The following is a 22,376-nucleotide window of genomic DNA, read 5'->3' as shown; positions in this document are numbered from 1 at the left end:
GTGATGGGGCTTGCGAATAGGTCCCTCAGGAGCTATGTCTTGTCAGCGGGGAACGGGACCATTAACCCTAAAGGAGGTTGGGACGTTCCCCTCCCCAAGTCCCACGAAGCAGGTAGTCTGGTGCCAACCAGACCTGCCTGAAAACAACAAACAGAAATTAAATACAGTAAACTCTTCAGGAGCTTCCCTAAGCCTGACCGGCTCCTCCGGGCACATTTTCTAAACAGAGTCTGGTAGGAGGGGCATAGATGGAGGAGCCAGCGCACACTGTTAATTTCTTAAAGTGCCCAAGGCTCCTAGTGGACCTGTCTATACCCCATGGTACTAATGTGGACCTCAGTATCCTCTAGGACACAAGAGAAATTACTGAAACAGACTGGTTGGTACTTTTATTTTCTCTCCAAGCTTTGAAATGGACCACTAACGCAAGCTTTTTCTGTGAAAACGTGTGTATTATGCAAAGCTAAGTCACACGTTCATCCATCCCTACATTAGCCCCAATGTGGTGAGATTAGGATTACAAACTTGATAAAGCAGAGACAGCTAACATAGTAAGAAAAGAGCCAGCGTGTACGAGGCTGTTGTATTCAAACATACACAACACTGCAATGGTCAATGTAGCTGTTAGTGGATAGTCCATATTGGTTTTTTTATGAGGATAGATAGATAGATAGATAGATAGATAGATAGATAGATAGATAGATAGATAGATAGATAGATAGATAGATAGATAGATAGATAGATAGATAGATAGATAGATAGATAGATAGATAGATAGATAGATAGATAGATAGATAGATAGATAGATAGATAGATAGATTTATGACAAAGTTTTAAGTTTTAAGTTTTTAACCTTTGTTAAACAGGAAAATGTTTGACCATTTGCTGGGGGATGGGGGAGAATTGCTTTATATTTGTGTTCCAGAACAAGTCCCAGCGCAATGTTGTCGCAGCCTATAAAGTAGTGTTAGGGACATTCTCGCCACCTATCAATTTAAGAACAACTGTTTCACACTTCTAGATTCCTTGGTGTCACACAGACAGCCTAGACAATGGCATGCTTGGCATACTCCATACAAAGCAACCTAGCACTTTTATTATACGGAGCGTAGCCAGAGAACAAAAAACAGCCATTAATATACAGAACAACAAACAAAAGGAATTGTGGTCCTTACAAAAAAAAAAAAAGTGAAGAGCCCACAACAAAAAAAAGTTACCCAAGCCACAAAACACATGTATGATGTGAAGAGTTTAATAATGCAATAAACATAAAAAACATCAAGTTAAGAGTGAATGGCAGAGCTGAATATGATCTTATAAGTCATTGCCAAGACAAGATGCCAAAAACATGGCTCTATTTGTAAAAGCGAAACTTTTAGGTTTTAGGTTACACTTTATTAAATTTGTAATTAAAACACGTACTTGTAAAATTAAATCTACAGTATAAAAAGGGATGAACTTTTTCCAAATGATGTTCTCATACAGACATTTAAGAGAGTGATCCAATCCAGTAGGGTAATAACAGGGTTATTTGTGAGCAAACCAATAAAGCAAGCAAATGGGCAAAACCATGTTGCACTGCAGGTGGGGCAGATGTTACACGTGCAGAGAGATTTAGATTTGGGCGAGTTTTATAATTTTTATGCAGAGTAATTATTGAGTGCTTAAATTTTACACTGCCATTTAGATTTCCGTTTGAACACATCCCACATAAATCTCTCTGCATATTACATCTGCCCCATCCGCAGTGCAGTATAGTTTTGCCCAGTTGCTTGCTTTTTTGGTTTGCTATCAAACCCGAATAAGGCCCTAGGTTAATTGAATAAATGTTGCCTAACAGCAGGAGTTAAACCTGATCAACTTACAAAAAGGGGGTCCTGGTATGGTTTGCATTTAAGGGAAGCAAATAGTAATGATATCAATATTGTAATAAAACTCTTCTTAAATACACTACTATAAGTAGAGCTACAAAAATGTAATATTTAAGTGCATGTAAAGGATGGGTAAGTTCATCGTTCCAAATGAGGCTGTATATAATTGCACTGTAAAACAAACACCAATATCCAAATCCCCTTTCCTGTCAATGTTACTCAAAGTTCTGTCCTTAGAGTCCCACTACTATCTGGTCCCCCGAATAGACACCTCACTCTGTCCTCAACACATCTCATTCTCTTCAACCCCAGACAGTCACTCCACTGGTCCCCTGCCACAAAAGATTCAAATACAAACTCGCCTCTCTGCCCTAAAACCTCAAATCCTCCAGATTTCTCTCACTCACATGCCTTCCCAATCACTTCTGTCTGCCACAGACCGATGCTTCGCTTTGCCTCCCAGATCATTTTTTCTAACTCTTGCCTTCAGAACTTCTCCCGTGCTGCCCACAATAGAGACAGAAGGTTCCATTAAATAACAATTCTACTTGCAGACAGCATATTTCGTTTCAAATCACTGTGAAATACTAGAGAAAATTACCCCGGTAATGATCATCACTTACCCATCTAGCGAGGTAGCATGCGTCTCCCTCCTCAGCATCCTACGCTGCTGTGTTGCTGGCAGCCTACTGCTTCCAGTGACTGTCTGCTGACTCATGAGCATATACAACATCCATCTGCACATAGCACTGCAAACCGGCAGGGACGTAGCAAAGCCTGGAAGGCTTCACTGAAGCTGGAAAGGCTTTTGCTGGAATACCGCTGCTAGCAATGGCCACCATACTACTAAAGCCATCTACACCATAAAGCAGTAAGCATCGCAAAAAAATTAAATAAATAATAATAGGATTTTAATACTTACTGGTAAATCCTTTTCTCTTAGTCCGTAGAGGATGCTGGGGACACCATAAGAACCATGGTGTCACCATGGTGTCCCCAAAGCGTGGTAAGGAGAACAGAAGCCATTAAATAAATAAAAAATAATGCATATTTAAAAACACGTTCTGTGCATTTGTGTAGCAATATATAAAGTCTCTCCACGTTCCATCACTCACAAATTAATACTGATAATAATAATAATAATAATAAAATAAAAAAAAGCCATGATTCCATAACACTGTGGGCTAAGGTGAGACACATACCAGCTCACACCTCCAACACGCCGTACAACACGGCATTTAACAGAACTCCAGTCAACGGCATGAACAACGTCAGCAACAGGTTGACTATAACATAACACAACCCGTGTGTAAACATAACTAACAACTGCAGATAGAGTCCGCACTGGGACGGGCGCCCAGCATCCTCTACGGACTAAGAGAAAAGGATATACCGGTAGGTATTAAAATCCTATTTTCTCATACGTCCTAGAGGATGCTGGGGACACCATAAGAACCATGGAGTTTATACCAAAGCTCTAGAACGGGCGGGAGACTGCAGCACCGATTGACCAAACATGAGGTCCTCATCAGCCAGGGTATCAAACTTGTAAAATTTCGCAAAAGTGTTTGAACCCTTCCAAGTAGCTGCTCGGCAGAGTTGTAATGCCGAGACCTCCCGGGCAGCCACCCAGGATGAGCCCACCTTTCTGGTAGAGTGGGCCTTCACTGATTTCGGTAACGGCAATCCAGCCGTAGAATGAGCATGCTGAATCGTATTACAGATCCAGCGCACAATAGTCTGCTTGGAAGCAGGTGTCCCAATCTTGTTGGCAGCATACAGGACAAACAGAGCTTCCGTTTTCCGATGTTAAGCTGTTCTGGTGACATAAATCTTTAAGGCCCTGACAATATCGAGAGATTTTGACTCCGCGAAGGCGTCAGTAGCCACCGGTACCACAATAGGCTGGTTCATGTGGAACGATGAAACCACCTTCGGCAGAAATTGTTGACGAGTCCTCAACTCCGCTCTATCTTCATGGAAGATAGAATAAGGACTCTTGTGAGACAAAGCCGCTAACTCAGACACCCGCCTTGTGGATGCTAAGGCCAATAGCATGACCACTTTCCAAGTGAGAAATTTCAACTACTTGATCTCTCTGCTGCTTTTGACACTGTGGACCATCCTCTCCTACTGCAAATCCTTCACTCCATTAGTCTGCGTGACACTGCCCTCTCTTGGTTGTCTTCCTACCTCTCTGACCGTTCATTCTCTGTCTCCTCTCATGACTCCACCTCCCCCTCACTTCCACTAACTGTAAGTGTACCCCAAGGTTCTGTCCTTGGTCCTCTTCTCTTCTCTCTCTATACGTACTCACTAGGTAAGCTCATTAGTTCTTTTGGTTTCCAATATCCTCTCTATGCTGATGACACCCAAATCTATCTTTCCTCTCCAGACCTCTCCTCACTCGTATCTCCAACTGTCTCTCTGCTACCTCTTCCTGGATGTCCCAGTGCTTTCTTAGACTTAACATGTCTAAGACTGAGCTGATCATCTTCCCTCCCTCCCACATAACCTCAACTCCTATCTATTGATGGCACTACTATCTCCACTAGCCCCAAAGTGCGCTGTCTTGGAGTAATCCTTGACTCCTCCCTCTCCTTCAAACCACACATTCAACACCTCTCACAAACCTGCCGTTTTCACCTAAAAAATATTTCCAGGATCAGACCCTTTCTGACCCAGGATGCTACTAAGACTCTTATCCACTCACTGGTTATCTCCAGACTGGACTACTGTAATCTTCTCCTGACGAGCATTCCTGACAAACACCTCTCTCCACTCCAATCTATCCTCAATGCTGCTGGCCACCTCATTTTCCTCACCAAACACACTATGTCTACCTCTCCTCTCTCTCATTAGACCTTCACTGGCTCCCCTTCCCTTTCAGAATCCATTGCAAGCTTCTCACACTCGCTTACAAAGCCCTCACTCACTCCTCTCCCATCTACATCTCTGATCTTATCTCCCTTTACACTCCCACCCATCCTCTTCGCTCTGCTAATGCACGACGACTTTCCTGCCTACGGATTACTTCCTCCCACTCCTACCTCCAAGATTTTTTACGTGCTGCTCCAGTTCTCTGGAATTCCCTACCTCTCCCCCTCACTCTCCACCTCTCTACAAAACTTCAAACGGGCTCTCAAGACCCACTTCTTCACCAAACCCAGCCAAATCTCATCCTAACCCTCTGTTCCACGTTCTCTATGTACCCCATCTGTGTCACCCCTGTCTGTCTACCCCTCCCCTATAGATTGTAAGCTCTCACGAGCAGGGCCCTCTTCCCTCATGTGCTTATCGGTTGTCTTACTTTATTATTCAACTGTACCACATCCAGCAGTCTTCTGCCACCTGATACTTATTCCAGTGTCATCTGCTGATGTAACTATGTTTATTTACCCTGTACTTGTACTATACGGTCATCAACTGTAAGTTGCCGTCTTCCTGTTTGATTATTTATGTACTCTGTAATTGGGCGCTGCGAAATCCTTGTGGCACCATATAAATAAAGGATAATAATAATAATAATAATAACTCCACCTTCCGTAAAGGTTCAAACCAATGTGATTGAAGGAAATGCAACACCACGTTAAGATCCCATGGTGCCACAAATGGAGGTTGGATGTGCAAAACTCCTTTTTCATGAAAGTCAACTTCTGGAAGGGAGGCCAATTGTTTTTGAAAGAAAACCGATAAAGCCGAAATCTGTACTTTAAATCGAGCCTAACTTTAGGTCCGCATCCACACCTGCTTGCAGGAAATGGAGAAAAAACACCCTAGCTGAAATTCTTCCGTAGGAGCCTTCTTGGATTCACACCAAGACACATTTTCTCCAAATACGGTGATAATGTTTAGACGTTACTCATTTTCTAGCCTGAAGAAGTGTGGGAATAACTTCACTGGGAATACCCTTTCGGGCTAGGATCCGGCGTTCAACCGCCAAGCCATAAAACGTAGCTGCAGTAAGTCGTGATACACGCACGGGCTCTGCTGTAACAGATCCTCTCAGAGGAAGAGGCCAGGGATCTCTTATGAGTAATTCCTGAAGATCTGGATACCAAGCCCTCCTTGGCCAGTCCGGAACAATGAGGATCGCCTGAACCTTTGTTCTTCTTATGATCTTTAGCACCTTTGGAATGAGTGGAAGCGGAGGGAAAGCGTACACCGACTAAACCACCCATGGAGTCACCAGCGCGTCCACTGCTATTACTTGAGGGTCCCTCGACCTGGAACAATATCTCTGAAGTTTCTTGTTGAGGCGAGACGCCATCATGTCTATTTGAGGAATTCCCCAAAGACTTGTCACTTCTGTGAAGACCTCTTGATGAAGACCCCACTCTCCTGGATGGAGATTGTGTCTGCTGAGGAAGTCTGCTTCCCAGTTGTCCACTCCTGGAATTAAGATCGCTGACAGAGCGCTTGTATGTCTTTCCGCCCAGTGGAGAACTTTTGCAGTCTCTGCCATTGCCGCCCTTCTCTTTGTTCCACCCTGGCGGTTTGTGTGCGCTACTGCTGTTATATTGTCCGACTGTATTAGGACAGGCAGGTTGCGAAGAAGATGTTCCACTTGAAGAAGGCCGTTGTAAATGGCCCTCAACTCCAGGATGTTTATGTGTAGAAAAACTTCCTGACTTGACCATTTTCCCTGGAAGGTTTCCCGCTGTGTGACTGCTCCCCAGCCTCGGAGACTCGCATCCGTGGTTACTAGGATCCAGTCCTGGATCCCGAACCTGCGTCCCTCTAGGAGGTGAGAGCTGTGCAGCCACCACAGGAGTGAGATTCTGGTCTTTGAGGACAGGATTATTTTCCGGTGCATGTGCAGATGGGATCCGGACTACTTGTCCAATAGGTCCCACTGAAACACTCTGGCATGGAATCTGCCAAACTGAATGGCCTCGTAGGCCGCCACTATCTTTCCCAGCAATCGAGTGCATTGATGAATTGATACTCCCGCTGGTTTCAGAATTTGTTTGACCAAACTCTGAATTTCCAGAGCCTTCTCTTCTGGAAGAAAAACTCTGTAATTCCGTGTCCAGAATCATTCCCAAAAACAACAGCCGCTTTGTCGGAATTCAACTGTGACTTCGGCAAGTTTAGGAGCCAACCATGTTGTTGCAGAACTGTCAGGGAGAGCGCAATGTCCTGTTCCAGCTTGTCTTTGGATCTCGCCTTTATCAGGAGATCGTCCAGGTAAGGGATAATTGTGACTCCTTGCTTGCGAAGGAGAACCATCATTTCCGCCATTACCTTGGTGAAAATCCTCGGAGCCGTGGACAGACCAAACAGGAACGTCTGAAATTGGCAATGACAATCCTGAATAGCAAACCTCAGGTAAGCCTGATGCGGAGGATATATTGGGACGTGTAAGTAGGCATCCTTTATGTAGACCGACACCATGAAATCCCATTCCTCCAGACTGGAGATCACTGCTCGGAGAGATTCCATCTTGAATTTGAATTTTCTTAGGTAAAGATTGAGGGACTTTAGGTTCAGAATTGGTCTGACCGAGCTGTCCGGTTTCGAGACCACAAACAGGCTTGAATAAAAGCATTCTCCCTGTTGTGACGGGGGAACCCTGACAATGATTTGATTCAGACACAACTTTTGTATTGCATCGCATACTACCTCCCTGTTTGGAAGCGAAGCTGGTAAGGCTGATTTGAAAAAAAGTTGAGGGGGAACGTCTTGAAACTCCAGTTTGTACCCCTGGGACACTATTTCTAAAATCCACGGGTCTAGGGCCGAACGAGCCCAGAATTGACTGAAGAGCTTGAGACGTGCCCCCACCGGTGCGGACTCCCGCAGAGGAGCCCCAGCGTCATGCGGTGAATTTGGCAGAAGCCGGGGAGGACTTCTGCTCCTGGGAACCTGCCACGACCGGAGACCTTTTACTCTATTAGCAAGGAAGGAATAACCTCTGCCTTTTCTGTATTTATTTGGCCGAAAGGACTGCATCTGCAGGTGGTGAGCTTTCTTTTGTTGTGGAGGGACATAAGGCAAAAATTACGACTTACCCGCGGTAGCCGTAGATACCAAATCAGCGAGGCCTACCCCAAATAATACACCACCTTTATAAGGTAGAGACTCCATAGCTTTCTTAGAGTCAGCATCAGCATTCCATTGATGACTCCACAATGCTCTCCTAGCTGAGACTGCCATGGCATTGGCCCTTGATCTCAAGAGGCCAATATCTCTCGTCGCTTCCTTCAGGTTGGCTGCAGCGTCCCTGATATAACCCAGCGTTAAAAGGATGCTATCCCTATCTAGGGTATCTATATCAGATGACAAGGTATCTGCCCACTTTTCGATAGCACTACTCACACACGCAGATGCAATAGTTGGCCTGAGTAGTGTACCTGTGGTGACGTAAATGGATTTTAACGTATTTTCCTGTCTACGATCCGCAGGATCCTTAAGGACTGCCGTGTCAGGAGACGGTAAAGCCACCTTTTTAGACAACCGTGATAGAGCCTTGTCCACAATGGGAGGGGACTCCCACTTTTCTCTATCCCCAGAAGGGAACGGATACGCCATTTGAATCCTTTTGGGAATCAGAAACTTTTTGTCAGGATTTTCCCACATTTTTTCAAAAAGGGTATTCAGTTCATGAGAGGGAGTAAACGTTACCTCAGGTTTCTTTCCCTTACACATACAGACCCTAGTATCAGGAACAGCAGGGTCCTCGTGATATGCAACACGTCTTTTATTGCCACAATCATGTACTGAATGCTCTCTGACAATTTTGGGTCTAATCTGGTATCACTATAGTCGACACTGGAGTCACTGTCCGTGTCGGTATCTGTGTCTGCCAACTGAGCAAACGAACGTTTATGTGACCCCGAGGGGGTCTGGAACTGTGATAACACATCCTCCACAGATTTATTCCATGCCTGGTTCTGAGACTCAGATTTATCTAATCTCTTATTAATGAGAGCCACATTAGCATTCAAAGCATTCAACACATTTACCCAATCAGGAGTCGGCGGTGCCGACAGGGTGACTCCCACAGCCGTTTCTGCCCCTAACACAGTTTCCTCCTGGGAAGAGCACTCCGCCTCAGACATGCCGACACACGTGTACCGACACCCACAAACACACTGGGCAAATAGAGGACAGACCCACAGTAAAGCCTGTCAGAGAAACAGAGGGAGTTTGCCAGCTCACAACCCAGCGCTTATCGCGGTTCTGAAACTTTAATATAATGCCTCAGACCCTGCAGCGCTTTTATAATAACTTATTTTAGCACCAAATTAACTGTGACCACCCCCCCCCCCCGTTTTGCACCCTGTTACTTGTACAGCAGTGGTGAGGAAGGACCAGCGTCTCTGCAGCTCTGTGAAGAGAAAATGGCGCTGATGAGAGCTGTGAGGGCTAAGCCCCGCCCCCTTTATGGCACGCTTCAGCCCCGCTATTTTTCAAACCAATTATACTGGCGGGGGTAAGGATTTCGCACTTTGCCAGTCTCAATTGAGGATTTTTATGCTCCCCAGGGTGCCCCCCCCCCTCCGCACCCTACACCCTGTAGTGCCGCTGTGTGTGGGAGCATGGCGCGCAGCGTGATCCCTGTGCGGTACCTCAGAAGCCATCACTGAAGTCTTCTATCTTCTTCTACTCACCTGTCTTCTGACTTCTGGCTCTGCAAGAGGTGTGACGGCGGGCTCTGGGAATGAATCCCTAGGCGTACCTAGTGTTCCAAACCCTAAGGAGCTAATGGTGTCCTGTAACCAAGAAGCAGAGCCTTTAAACTCACTAGAAGTAGGTCTGACTTCTCTCCCCTAAGTCCCACGATGCAGGGAGACTGTTGTCAGCAGTGCTCCCTGAAGATAAAAAACCTAACAAAGTCTTTTCCGAGAAACTCAGTAGAGCTCCTCAGTGTGCATCCAGCCTGCCTGGGCACAGATTCTAAACTGGAGTCTGGAGGAGGGGCATAGAGGAAGGAGCCAGTTCACACCCCTTTCAAAGTCTTAAAGTGCCCATATCTCCTGCGGATCCAGTCTATACCCCATGGTTCTTATGGTGTCCCCAGCATCCTCTAGGACGTATGAGGAAAAAAAGGTTCCAATGTGACTATAGATACAACATTTTAAGGTTTCAGAGTGCGGAGTTTTTGCAGTTCTAGTTGAGTAGCAGGAAGGTTCCACAGAATGAGAAACCAGTGTTAAATATATTAACCCACACAAGAATGGGGAGATTATAAATCCATAAAGGGCCATGGCAGGAATTCAACACATGACCCCAGAATAGAAAATGCAATGCTTCTACAGTTTCTCTCTCTAAAACTTTATAAAATGTCCCCTTTTATCTCCTCTTCTCCTCGCCAGGGGAGCATAAGAGCTCCCTCCCAACTAGCCAGCTCTGAGATGACTCCCATCACCAACGGTAACTTACTGGCCAACCTGGCTCTAACCGTTTCCAGCTGTAACCGCTTGACCACTTCCCCTGGTAACTCATTCCCCTACAGCACTAATAAGCATGACTTCTGAAGAGGGGTGTTACTTAGGGGGGAGGGGGGGGGGGGGAACAACACCACCACTTGTAAAGTAACACACATACACTCTAACTTGTACATTTCTACAACTCTCCAATTTATTCTTCTAATGCATTCATTTATCCCACTTTTTTTTATTTATTTTTTTAAACACATCTATGATCTGTTTTAAGAACTTACTAATTTCTTACTTGTTCACAGTCCATTTCTAAGGCACAATGATTTATAACGTTATCTTGCATGTAAAATACAAAACACCTGCTATTAGGCAGATTACGGAAGACATGGAAAGTCTTGATAAACTCTAATATAAAGACAGTGTAGCCAATGCTGAAGCTGAATTGTGTTCCCACACACTGGATCTACAGCTTTATATTAGAGCCACCAGTAGGATAAAATGGTACAGATGGTTTAAGGTGTGTTATACATTTTGCTTGCATATTTAAAATATGTTTAACCGTAACGCAGAGATTAAAAAATACTGCTCACGTTTTTTATAATATTACCCATGACCCACGTTGGAAAGTCCTGTGAATAACAAAGACAGAAATAATCATATAATGAGGTTATTTTCATGCTTAGCTCGAGAGGAAAAGCCTAACCGAATATACAGTATCATGTGTATTTGGAAGTGTTTATAATGAGAGTTTAATTAGTCAAACTGATCATTTTTTCCCCCCGCTATTGAACCTCAATCGCATGCAATGTATACGTAAAAGGAAGCGAACGATTAAAGATATTCCCCAAGAGCTGCACAATTATTCAGCCCCACTGGGTAGAATTAGAGGGCCTTATTCTACAGGTGACGAGTAGAAGCCATTTCCAGACTTTCTCTCGCTGCACTGTATATACATATTTCCATTATTTCTACAAAAGCAGCCAATGCCTTGTTATGGAAGAAAGATAATCAGAGCAAATGGAGTACGTTTATGTCCAAAAGTAAAAAGAATTCCCAGACACCGACTTGCCCCTAGCTAGCTCACCTTTGATGAGATAATACAGCTGACAGGTCTATTCTACATAAGGTCCTACTGCTACTGTATGTCTCAGAATTTCTGTGTTACCACTGTACTGGCATGGTCTGATCACATGCGATCACGCCGCCCCACATTTTTTGACGAGGAGACCCATTCTGCAATTGCGCATATTATAATATTTTATAAAAATGTAATCTTTATTAAAGTAAAACTGTATTAAAATAAAAATGTAAAATAACGTTATGAATGGTTTTGAAGGGAAAAATCATCAGTTAAGAGGTTAAGTAAAAAGGAAGATCCTGTATATTTTACCCATTTCTCCCAGAGCTTCTTTATCCTTGGGTATACTGCATGGCCCCTATACTGTTTTTTTTATGTTGTTCAATATTGTTGCGATACTGTATGTATGTTTTCCTCCTGCCCAACCAACTCCCTTGCTTGTCCCTATTCTCTGTTCTTTACCCTATTAAGTTTTGAGAACTTCAATAAAAATTGTTAAAAAAAAAAAAATTCTACATGTAGGAGTAACTTATATTTTAGGTTTAGAAAGTAACATAACCCCATTTACATTTTTCATTAAAGATAGACCCATTATCTACAATTTCTCTTCAGTCCAAACTAAACATTGAAACCCAATAGGTTCATGACCTAATCCATTTTAATTTGGATCATAATAAAAGTTTTCTTTCCACTATAGTTGTGGTCCTGACATGGGATGCGGTCAAGATCCCACCGGACGGAATCCCGGCGGTCGAAATACAGACACCGGGATCCCGACATATTCTTCCTCTGTGGGTGTCCACGACACCCATAGAGGGAGAACAAATTAGTGTGCCCGCAGCGAGGCACCATGCCCGCAGCGTGGCGAGCGCAGCGAGCCCGCAAGGGGCTGCGTTGCGCTCGCCCCCCTGTCGGGATTGTGCCAGTCGGGATCCCGGTGTCGGTACTCCGACCGCCGGGATCCCGTCCGGTGGGATTTCGTACTGATCCCCCTGACATTACAGCTGTTCTACATGGTCTGGGAATCCATAACATTCAGCTGCTGCAACTAAAAATTAACCAAAATGCTTCCGTATTACATAGAAGCCTTATGACTGATCTGCTCTTGCACGGACCAACCCACGAAAGCTGCTAACAAACAGGTATATGATGCAGGTATATTGCTCTTATATGGCACATGCCTACAATCCTCTTCAGCTGTGCGGGAAAAGTTTTAGTAAATTAAAGCCAACAGAGTGAAAACTAAAATAAGATACAAAAACTATAGACCATCGCAAAACTAAGTGTCTGCAGTTTTGTGTCACTAGTGCTTTTTACAATATCAGCAAGTCCCTGCCCACCACTGGGTGATGCTGTAAAGTGCAGCAAGGTGGCAGGGCCAGGCTAACGCAGTTTGCACTGTTTCGCCCTCTACACTTACCATTTGAACCTCCCAGAGGTGGAAGTCACAAAAGTAGGCAACTGGGAAATAGATTTAGGATAGGTATTTTGTGTTTATGTTGCACATTTAACTAGCTATAATTTATAAACCCCTATCCAAGCTCTCCCCTCTTCATCTTTCCCTGAAAAAGTAGTCTGCTCTTTAAAGCTGCACTGCTACTTAATACAATATTATTCTAACTGCTCAGTCTTTCTACCAGAAAAATGGCTACATGCAGCAATGCAGAATTGCCAAACCAAGTTCACCATCTTTAAGTGGAAGTGGGAACAAGCTGGAGACAGTACAAAACCTAAGATGCAGCCACCTCTTCTTCGCATCGGCACACAGATGCCACTGGGGCTCTGGGTAGAGGGAGGTGGTAACTGGAGATAATATTTTCTTAGGTGGTACTGCAGCTTTAGTAGACGGGTGGAGGTAACACAGTTGAAGCATGGCAAGTAACGATAAAAGTACAGTAGCATCAGTACATTCAGATGTGGATAAAAGTAAATAAAGGAAGATTGTCAACAGTTTTCAGAGTCAGATTTGAAAGGTCAGTCACTGAAAACATTCCTATGGTTTAAAAATAGAATAGCATAATATAGTATGCAGTATAGTGCATTCAATCCTTGTAATATACTGGAGGTGAACATACCTAATGTATGAAAGAGTTGGACTTAAAGTGTCACAAATGATATTGAAAAGATCGGTTAATATTCCATGATGGAAATTATAGTGTAATAAAGTAAACCTACACTGGAATGCACGTGATTATTTATTAGCAGTTATATAGCGCATACATATTCCGCAGCGCTTTTACAGAGAGCATTTGGCCATTCACATCAGTCCTTGCCCGAGTGGCGCTTACAATGTATATTCCCTACCACATGTACACACACACACACATTCACATTCACGCTAAGGTTACTCTGTAAGCAGCCAATTAACCTACCAGTATATTTTTGGATTGTGGGAGGAAACCGGAGTACTCGGAGGAAACCCACGCAAGTACAGGGAGAATATACAAACTCCACACAGTTCGGCCATGGTGGGAATCTAACCCATGACCCCAGTGCTGTGAGGCAGTAATGCTAACCATTACACAGTCTGTGCTGCCCGTGATGCGCTTTAATTCACCTAAAAGCAAAGTGTCCTTTTAAATATTGGTGACTTTAAAAGTATTGGCTCTGTCCATGTCAACATAAGTAGTTCCTATTCTGCTAATGTTGCCCTCTAAACAGCAACACAGTCAGCGGGTCCTGCCATCACATACAGCTGGACTAGAGTATGCCAATTTTAAATATAATTTAAATCCGACAGCTTCATCCGGGATTCATCTATAAGCCAATGACTAATGCAAAACACATAGATCATAATATTACATTCTCTCTCCTCACAGCAGTCAAATCAACATGATTTCCCCCCTTTAAAGATATTTTTCTGGCAGGTGTCCGCAAGAAATCTCTCTTTACTGTTCTTAAATTCAAAAGTTACATTTTGCTTCATGCACTTAGGTCATCTTTTAATCACATTGAATCAAAATCACTCCAGAGTTTACAAAATGGATTGAAACAAAATTTCAATACTATGTTTTTATTCTGATCTACAAATATTTTTTATTTCTACATATAAATACCCAGCAGCGGTCCACCTATGATACTATTGAGAAAAGAATCAGTCACTCTTTATGGTGCAGGGGTGTATGGTGAAACTGGTATGATGACAGGTATATAACCATCAGCCCCAGTTATGACAGACACCTATCTGCTCTCTGGCTTGCTCCCACAACATCACACTAAAAGTTTAGGAAGGCAGTTTCAGCGGAGTGTTGTGGGAAAAAGCTGAGACATGTACTGTAGTTTGACATCAGCAGTAGAGCAGATGATTATATACCAGTCACTTTGGGATTAAGTGTTTCAAATTTAGGTAGGCAGGGTTCAATTCTTGGGTGTGTCCACAAAGTGTCTTCAAAACACAATGGGGTCAACCGAAACACCCCATAATTCTCTGTGATGTGCGCTGCTGAATATAGCAGAGTACTGAATTTCTTAGACTCTTATGGATATTTTTCAACTCTCAAATATCCCTAATAGACAGTGGCTTTTGCCCTCTAAATAAACCTAGCATATTAGGCCAACTCACAGGTTTAGTCACAATAAACCCCTGGAAGACACCAATATGAAGATCACATGACTATGACATGGTTTGGTTGTATCATTTAAGCCAAATTCACAACTTTTTGGAGGACAAATCGTTCTACAATTGTATTTCTATTAATTCTGGAATTTAGATGTAGCAGACTAAATTCAATCTAATGTATACCAAAAAAAAAGAAAAGTATTACATATACAGTAAATATCGCTATAAAGCAATCAAATAACTAAAGCTCGTCAAAAAATATTATAAATTAGCTTAAAGTAGTTCTTAAAACATGAAATCCAGGTTCTTATCTTACAGTAACTTGTCACCAGGTCCCATGAGGTTATATTTTAATGTTACCAGTTTCTATGCACTTGCCCAAGAGAGCACTTATATTACTATGCTTTTGGCCAGAACGGGCCTGGTCCTCTAATCACCTCAATTTAGCTAGTCAGCTCTAACAATATTGCTTTTACCAACATCCAGAATCTAACCTGCAAAGTTCTGATTACACCCATCCCTCTTTAAGAAGTAAAACACTTCTAGAAAGCAATTTAACACCTTAACTACGTAAGTCAGGCATGTCCAAACTGCGGCCCTCCAGCTGTTGTGAAACTACACATCCCAGCATGCACTGACACAGCTTAAGCACTCTCTGACAGCAAAACTGTGTCAGGGCATGCTGGGATATGTAGTTTCACAACAGCTGGAGGGCCGCAGTTTGGACATGCCTGATGTAAGTAAACTGAATGCTTCTCTCTCCAATAACCTGTCTGGAATACAAAAGGACACCATCAATATTTCTTGTGAAAACTCTGTATGGCTATTTCATCATTCAGACACTTCCCACCCCCTCCAAGTGCTTCTCATACTACCTTAGTGTACATACAGCTATTTTCCAACTACTACAACCACTAGTTACTCTACATCAACCTGATTACTGGCCAAGCATCAACAAGTCTTTGTAAAGAGCACTTAAGGCACACATCCACTAGTGTGATATGGCTACTTTTCAACCGATTCAGAGCTTTCGGATTGGATGAAAAAAAGTGTCACATTGCATGTCATTTTCCTCCGACTCCTACCCGAGGGGCGTTCCAGTGCTCCTCGGATCGGAGTAGCAGATCACCAGGGCTGCCACAAGGATTCGTCGGATCCCGCAGCCATGACTGGGATCGAATACGATAAATCATATGAAAAAGCCGCCCGGGAGCTGCTGGGTGAGTGGTCGGGTATCGCATGAGAGGTTCACATGCGATAGCTCACACTAGTGGATGGCCATCTTTAGTTTACAGACGGTTTGAACTGTTGTACCTACCTACGGGACTGATGGACATTTATCTCTAACTTTGAACTATTTGATATAATTTCCACGGTGCATCAACCTCCTCCCTAGCCTCCCCTCTCTCCTTCTACTCAACTCCGCCTATACCCACAACACTCACCGTTTCCATCACCATTGCTTTGTAATGTTAACTGCCAACCAGCAATTCATCCTTTCAGCACTTGCAATTAGTGTACAATTGTGTAATTCATCATGGCATGCATTTTTTCATATCCTACTCTCACAGTTAATTTCTCTCAACTACTATACACTTCAAAATAAATCAAATTAATACTACAACGCACAACACCCTATAATACCATAGGACTAGTGCTGTCCCACCCAAAGGACCGGATCTTCTACCAATACCCACATCCTTCTTAAAGGCGAATATTTTCAGTATAATTAAAGCAGGGGCTTTAGTTTTATTAATGTCTGATCAGGCTGCACGGAACCACGTTACATCATAGTGGCTATCACAAGATGTCCAACAGAAAGTATACACACTTTCCGAAAGTCTCACATGCCAAATGCAGCAGGAACTATTGAAGACATGTTCATACAGAGTATTTTTTGTTTTTGTTTTATTTACAGCTGATAAACTGGGCTGGTGAAGGCACAAGAGGACACCACTGCTAGTGTAGCCAAATATTTTTTACGATTATGTTCGGTTGTATAACAAGTCCATAATTCCTAAAAATAAAAAAAAATGACAATGGATTTGTTTCCGACATCTCAGAATGAAGCCTCTAAGGACATGACTTTTAGATGTCCATTTTTAAATAAAATCGCTATATAATTGCCGTCAAAACCATTATTAGGGTCATATCTGTGTTAAAGCTCACCTACCGCTCACACAGAATACTACAGTTTTGAGTCAAAGATATGTCAGGATATCATGTGACATTACCAAAGTCCAGCTGACAGACTGGCTGCAGTTACCAACTGAACTAGCATTGCCCCATTAGATGTTTGTGTTACCAATACAATGCAGAATCTGTTGTCTGTTGTTGCAGAATGCGGTCAGAATCCCAGCAGAGCAAGTGCTTTTACTGGATTCATTCAAAAACAGGGGCCAGATTTAGAAGGGGAAAAAAAACCCCAGTCATTTCATAATTTCTGAGCACAAGTTATCAGTCAGCTGCATCATTAAAGATGTATCTTTCCAAGATATGTTGCAGCTAATAAACAAATTCTTAAAGCAAATCGCTAAATGCAATAGCATAACTATCCAGTGATGTGGAAATCAGCAACCGCACCATCCGCAGACACTGCAGCTTGAAATAAAAAAGCAGCTTGGAACAAAGTTGAGGAGGTCGCAATACAGGAAGTTCTTCAGCATGGAGTAAGGAGATTTTCCTTCCAGACCCCGGCAGCCCAGAGGAAGATTATTCATCCCTTTTCCAGCCTCACATTATATGCAGTCAATAGGATTCCCCTGGCATCGCTCAAAACCCCAGTCTGCCCGACAAGCCGAACACTTACTTCCATTCTGTCTTTGTGATGTCTCCCAATAACTTACACTTTTACATAAATGATAAAGTGACATTTTCGCAGGCCATAGTCATAAAACTCGCTCTCATACTCCTCTGTGCTGAGCACAGCTTTGAAAGTGGCCACATTCTTTCCTAAGTGAGCTCCAATGCCCTAACTAGAAAGCAGATGTTCTGTATTTTGCAAACGATATTACTCTGCTTTTTTTGCAGCTAAGCTTCCTGCGCCAGAGCAATTACCTTGGTATACACAACTGCACACTCTTACCACCTACTTATACTATAAAGCATTATTAGGAATCTGGTTAGATACTTTACAGATAGCGTTAACCACTACAAGACTGCAGGGCTATCGCTCCTTCACATCGAGAACATTTTGCAATGCAATCAAATCACATAGTCCCAAAATAAAGCTAAATGTGGCTTATTTGTTGCTTTTTGTTTTCCCCCATGAAAAATAGGCCTCTTTTGGTAGAACATAAGAATATATTCAGTTTATAGACATTATATAGGGAATAATGTCCTACCTAGATCACATTACAGATGCAATCCTTGATAAACGGGACCCAAAGAAATGGGCCCTGCACACTTGCCGATGTTTCCGATCTGGACAATGTTAGTTTTCAACGATTAACGACTATCGTCCAAATTGGCTTGCTATGCTAAACGAGGGAAAACAATCGATGACCGACCGCAGGGACGCGTATCGTTCATGCATAGACACTGAGCGATATTAACAATTTATCACTAATTACTGAACGAGATCGTTCATATCGCTCATACACATCGGCAAGCGTGTAGGGCCCTTTAGTTACTCATGGATACAACTCCTCCAGATAAATCTCACCGCAATATGCATACTGTATTGGGGGGGGGGGGGGGGGAAGGGGCAGGAATGGCAGGACAAACACTGTTGAGCCCAGCTGATGTAACAGGAATTGGGCTGTTGGAGCAACCATAAATTGTGTTGGACATCCATATTTTCATGAGTGACCAAGTCTAGGCATGACAGAGAGAGGGGTTAGGGTAGGAGTTACATTTTTTGTTTTGTTTCGTTTTGTAAACTATGTTTAGAACTCAAAGCTGGTGTGCTTGATTTAGAAACATAGAATTTGTCGGCAGATAAGAAACACTTGGCCCATCTAGTCTGCCCCTTAAAGTTGAGTTTAGGAACAAGAGCTCAAGTACAAGTGAATCTGCATGATTGCATTTGCACTTTATTTTTACTAATATGTGGTAGCATTTGAGGTCACTATACTGACCTCAATGAAAGGACCAATGAGTATTTAGAAAGATGTGATTAATTGAATCTTCCCCAGCAAGTAAGGGAGTGGGTATGTTAACATTGGTAACTATCTCCACTCAGACTAGTTTACGTGCATCATTATAAACTTTTCTAAATACACGTACTTCAACGCCAGATGGTAGGACACCTAAGATCCAGTGTTATATAGGTCTAATAGCAGTTTATATATTTGCTATTACAGGTTGAGTATCCCGTATTCAAAATGCTTGGGACCAGAAGTATTTTGGATATCAGATTTCTCCATATTTTGGAATAATTGCATACCATAATAAGATGTCATGGCGATGGGACCCAAGTCTAAGCACAGAATGCATTTGTTTCATATACACACAGCCTGAAGGTCATTTTAGCCAAAAGTTTTAATAACTTTGTGCATTAAATACAGTTTGTGTACATTGAGCAATCAGAAAACAAAGGTTTCACTATCTCAGTCGCACTCGAAAAATTCTGCATTTCTGAATATTTGGATATGGGATACTCAACCTGTAGATCCAGGTAACACTTGAACTTACAGTTTTTGTGGCAAGGAAGATGAAATGTGGCCTTTCCTTGTTCTGGCCTCAATCACATAAGGGATTCCTGGTGATGTCACCATGATGTCATCAGATCAGACAGCATTCCCATACCAATGAATACATAAGTGCTCTGCAGTTTTGCATTATCCACACTGCATTAATTTTGTATAATGTATGCTGGTGATCAAAGGCCAGATACCTTTTATGTGATGTCACCGACAGTGGGATACAACTGCAGTAAATAAACTTTAGGCTAGGAACATTGAGCTAACAGCCCGTAAAAGGTTTACCTGTCAGGAGCAGGATAATGTTAGCAAATTGTAGTCACATGTTTAGAAAACTTTAACCCCCATACTAACTCTGCATTCTCCCGGCTTTCCGTTACTTCTGTTTAATGCAAGACGCTTCTAGGCACTTTAATTGTGTCAAAATAGCCATTTATTTGACCTTTACAAGGTCTGAGTGTACTTTTTAAAATGATGCTATTGTTATGATGCAATTTATATGCTTTTTACTTGTAGAATGCCAAGAAATCTATTAAACGTATTTTAGGTGTGTTTTATGTAGTCACAAGGTGCTGGGTGGGTATACTTCGGAATTAGAACATTCCTTACAAAATTGAAATCCTGTAAAAAAAAACAACATAGGACTTTCTTTCCGAATTGAGTCCTTCGGATCTTAGGGGAAAACTGCCCTAACTTCCTTGCAGAGTTCACAAATCACAACCGTTTTTCCTATAAAATACCAGTCTGGAAAAGCCACAAGTGTATTCTTCACTTTATCTGCAGGTTTTCCACTCTCTTAACACTTAGGCACATGGGGCAGAACCTCAAAGGACTAACTAAATGCGACACACACTATCTGGCATAGAAATGGTCTGTATTTCGAGATTTCTCTGCCCTAAGTGCATAACTTTGTGCAATTCTAGTCCACAGAGTAAGTCCACGGTTTACTGTAACAAATGGTTAGCATAGATGATCACATATTTAATAAATTGATGTAAAGACCGTCCTTTTGCTGTTCCACGCACTGTAGGAGTGTTGCAGTATTTTAAGACAATCTATAGAAGGCTTGTGTCATATGAACTAGTGATTGGTGATGGCAGACCAGCAAAATGCAATCTCATTACAAGCTAAACTGGCTAGAAATGCTGTCTGATATAATCCAGCAAAGAGGAGGAGGAGAGACCTAGTGAGGAACTAAAACCATATGCTAAATTCATTTACTGCTTAGCTGAAGCTAACTATACAAAAAAGATGCATGTATGAATACTTAACGCAGGCCTGGAGTCCCACTGGCCTGTAACCAAGTAAGGAGATTCTTCCATGACAGCAAATAGAGCAGGACTAGTGTAGCATATACATATTATATATAGTATATACACACACAATGACTTGAGCATACATATTGTAAGTGGTCTAGATTTGTGTTCATAGTAAATGAATGTGTTAGCCAAAATGTATTCACAGATTAACTACTTCAATAGTGTTTTAGCTAAATTCATGGATTGGAAGATTGTATTCCAGGATATTATACAATGCTTAGTTAGTATGTGGTCTGCAGACTTGGCCCTAACCCTATGCAACTGCGTTCTATAGTGTGTACTGAAGTACACATATCTATATCTACGGTACTCAAAGGGTAACTGGACCCCGCGGTCCCCCGTGTACACGTGAACTTTTTACAAACTTTCTGCACGAGGGAAAGTTTGGAGCAGCGACAGCGGAAAGTGTGAGGAGCAGCAGCGATGCTGGGAGCGGGGCACCAGCGGCAGCATCATCCCATAGCACTGTGTGGGCTGAGGATGACTCACGGATGGGTCCGGGGACAGAAGATCGGGATAACGCGTCTGCATTGTTGTTGGGTAAAAGTTACTGTTACCTTGCAACATAGTCTCCAGCTTCTTCCTGTCCACTCGGAACCTCTCCTCTCCCCACTCGGGGTCGTGGGGGGCGGCTGGGCCGGGGGAGTCGTCCTCAGAGCCGGGTAGCGGGGAGTCTGTGCTTCGCTCGCTGTTAGAGCCCGGGTCCGACTGGTTCATGTATCCGCTCATGGAGTCGCACTGGGCTGCCATGGTCTTATCGCCGGTTAATAAATGCGCCAAGGTCAGCGCTTCTAGCGCCCGATCATATACACACAGCGGCGGGGGAGGAGGAGGAGGAGGGCGCCCGGGAACCGCTAGCAGCAGCAGCAGGGACTGCAGCGGGACTGACACATCCAGGACTCAGCAACACTAGTGAGCTCCCTCTCTGGCTGCCTGCACCAGTACACCAGCACACCGCTTCCACTGGGAGCACTGGCTGACGTCACCGCACATACTTCTGCGCTGGCTGTAATGTAACCATGTAGATGACATAGATGTGCTGCAGGATCAGAGTTACATGTGTGCTGCTGTAACTCCACCTTGTCATGATGAGTCTATGTAGATTTTGCACTTTCTTATATGCACTTATATCATGGGCAACCAGACAATCCAGCCCTGGGTCCTAATACAGGTACAAGAATGTTCCAGGACAGGTTTTATTTTAGTTGAAAATGTGCTTTACTTGTGTTTGAGTGTCCAGGAAAGTTTAGTGACCACATCAACGTGCAGGTCACATGTGCCATGTGTTTCATCATAGGCTCACTTCAGCTGATGCAGATAATAGGATTGCAAGAGCTAGGTGCACAGGGAACCAGGAATGGATTCACATGGGTACCTGGTCAATGTATCTATTAAGGACATTCCTACATAGGGGGTCATTCCGAGTTGATTGCTAGCTGAAAATGTTCGCTGCGCTGCGATTAAGTAAAAAAATGGCACTTCTGCGCATGCGTACGCGGCGCAGTGTGCACGCGCAACC

General features: G+C 43.1%; 1 protein-coding gene across 2 annotated transcripts in view; it reads right to left on the bottom strand.

Annotated features, from left to right (window-relative positions):
- Positions 1-22,029, bottom strand: part of BICC1 (BicC family RNA binding protein 1) — a 420,840-nt gene extending 398,811 nt beyond the window's left edge. The window contains exon 1 of one of the 2 annotated variants that reach the window (XM_063961749.1): positions 21,415-22,029. In XM_063961749.1, coding sequence (XP_063817819.1) covers positions 21,415-21,607 — 193 coding nt within the window. In that variant the 5' untranslated portion in view covers positions 21,608-22,029. The remainder of the gene's footprint in view (positions 1-21,414) is intronic. The other variant, XM_063961748.1, reaches the window with a different exon arrangement.
- Between the last annotated feature and the right edge of the window lie 347 nt (positions 22,030-22,376).

This window comes from Pseudophryne corroboree, chromosome 3, assembly GCF_028390025.1.
Source record: "Pseudophryne corroboree isolate aPseCor3 chromosome 3, aPseCor3.hap2, whole genome shotgun sequence".
NCBI classification, from domain to species: domain Eukaryota; kingdom Metazoa; phylum Chordata; class Amphibia; order Anura; family Myobatrachidae; genus Pseudophryne; species Pseudophryne corroboree.
This window is presented reverse-complemented; position numbering and strand designations above follow the sequence as displayed.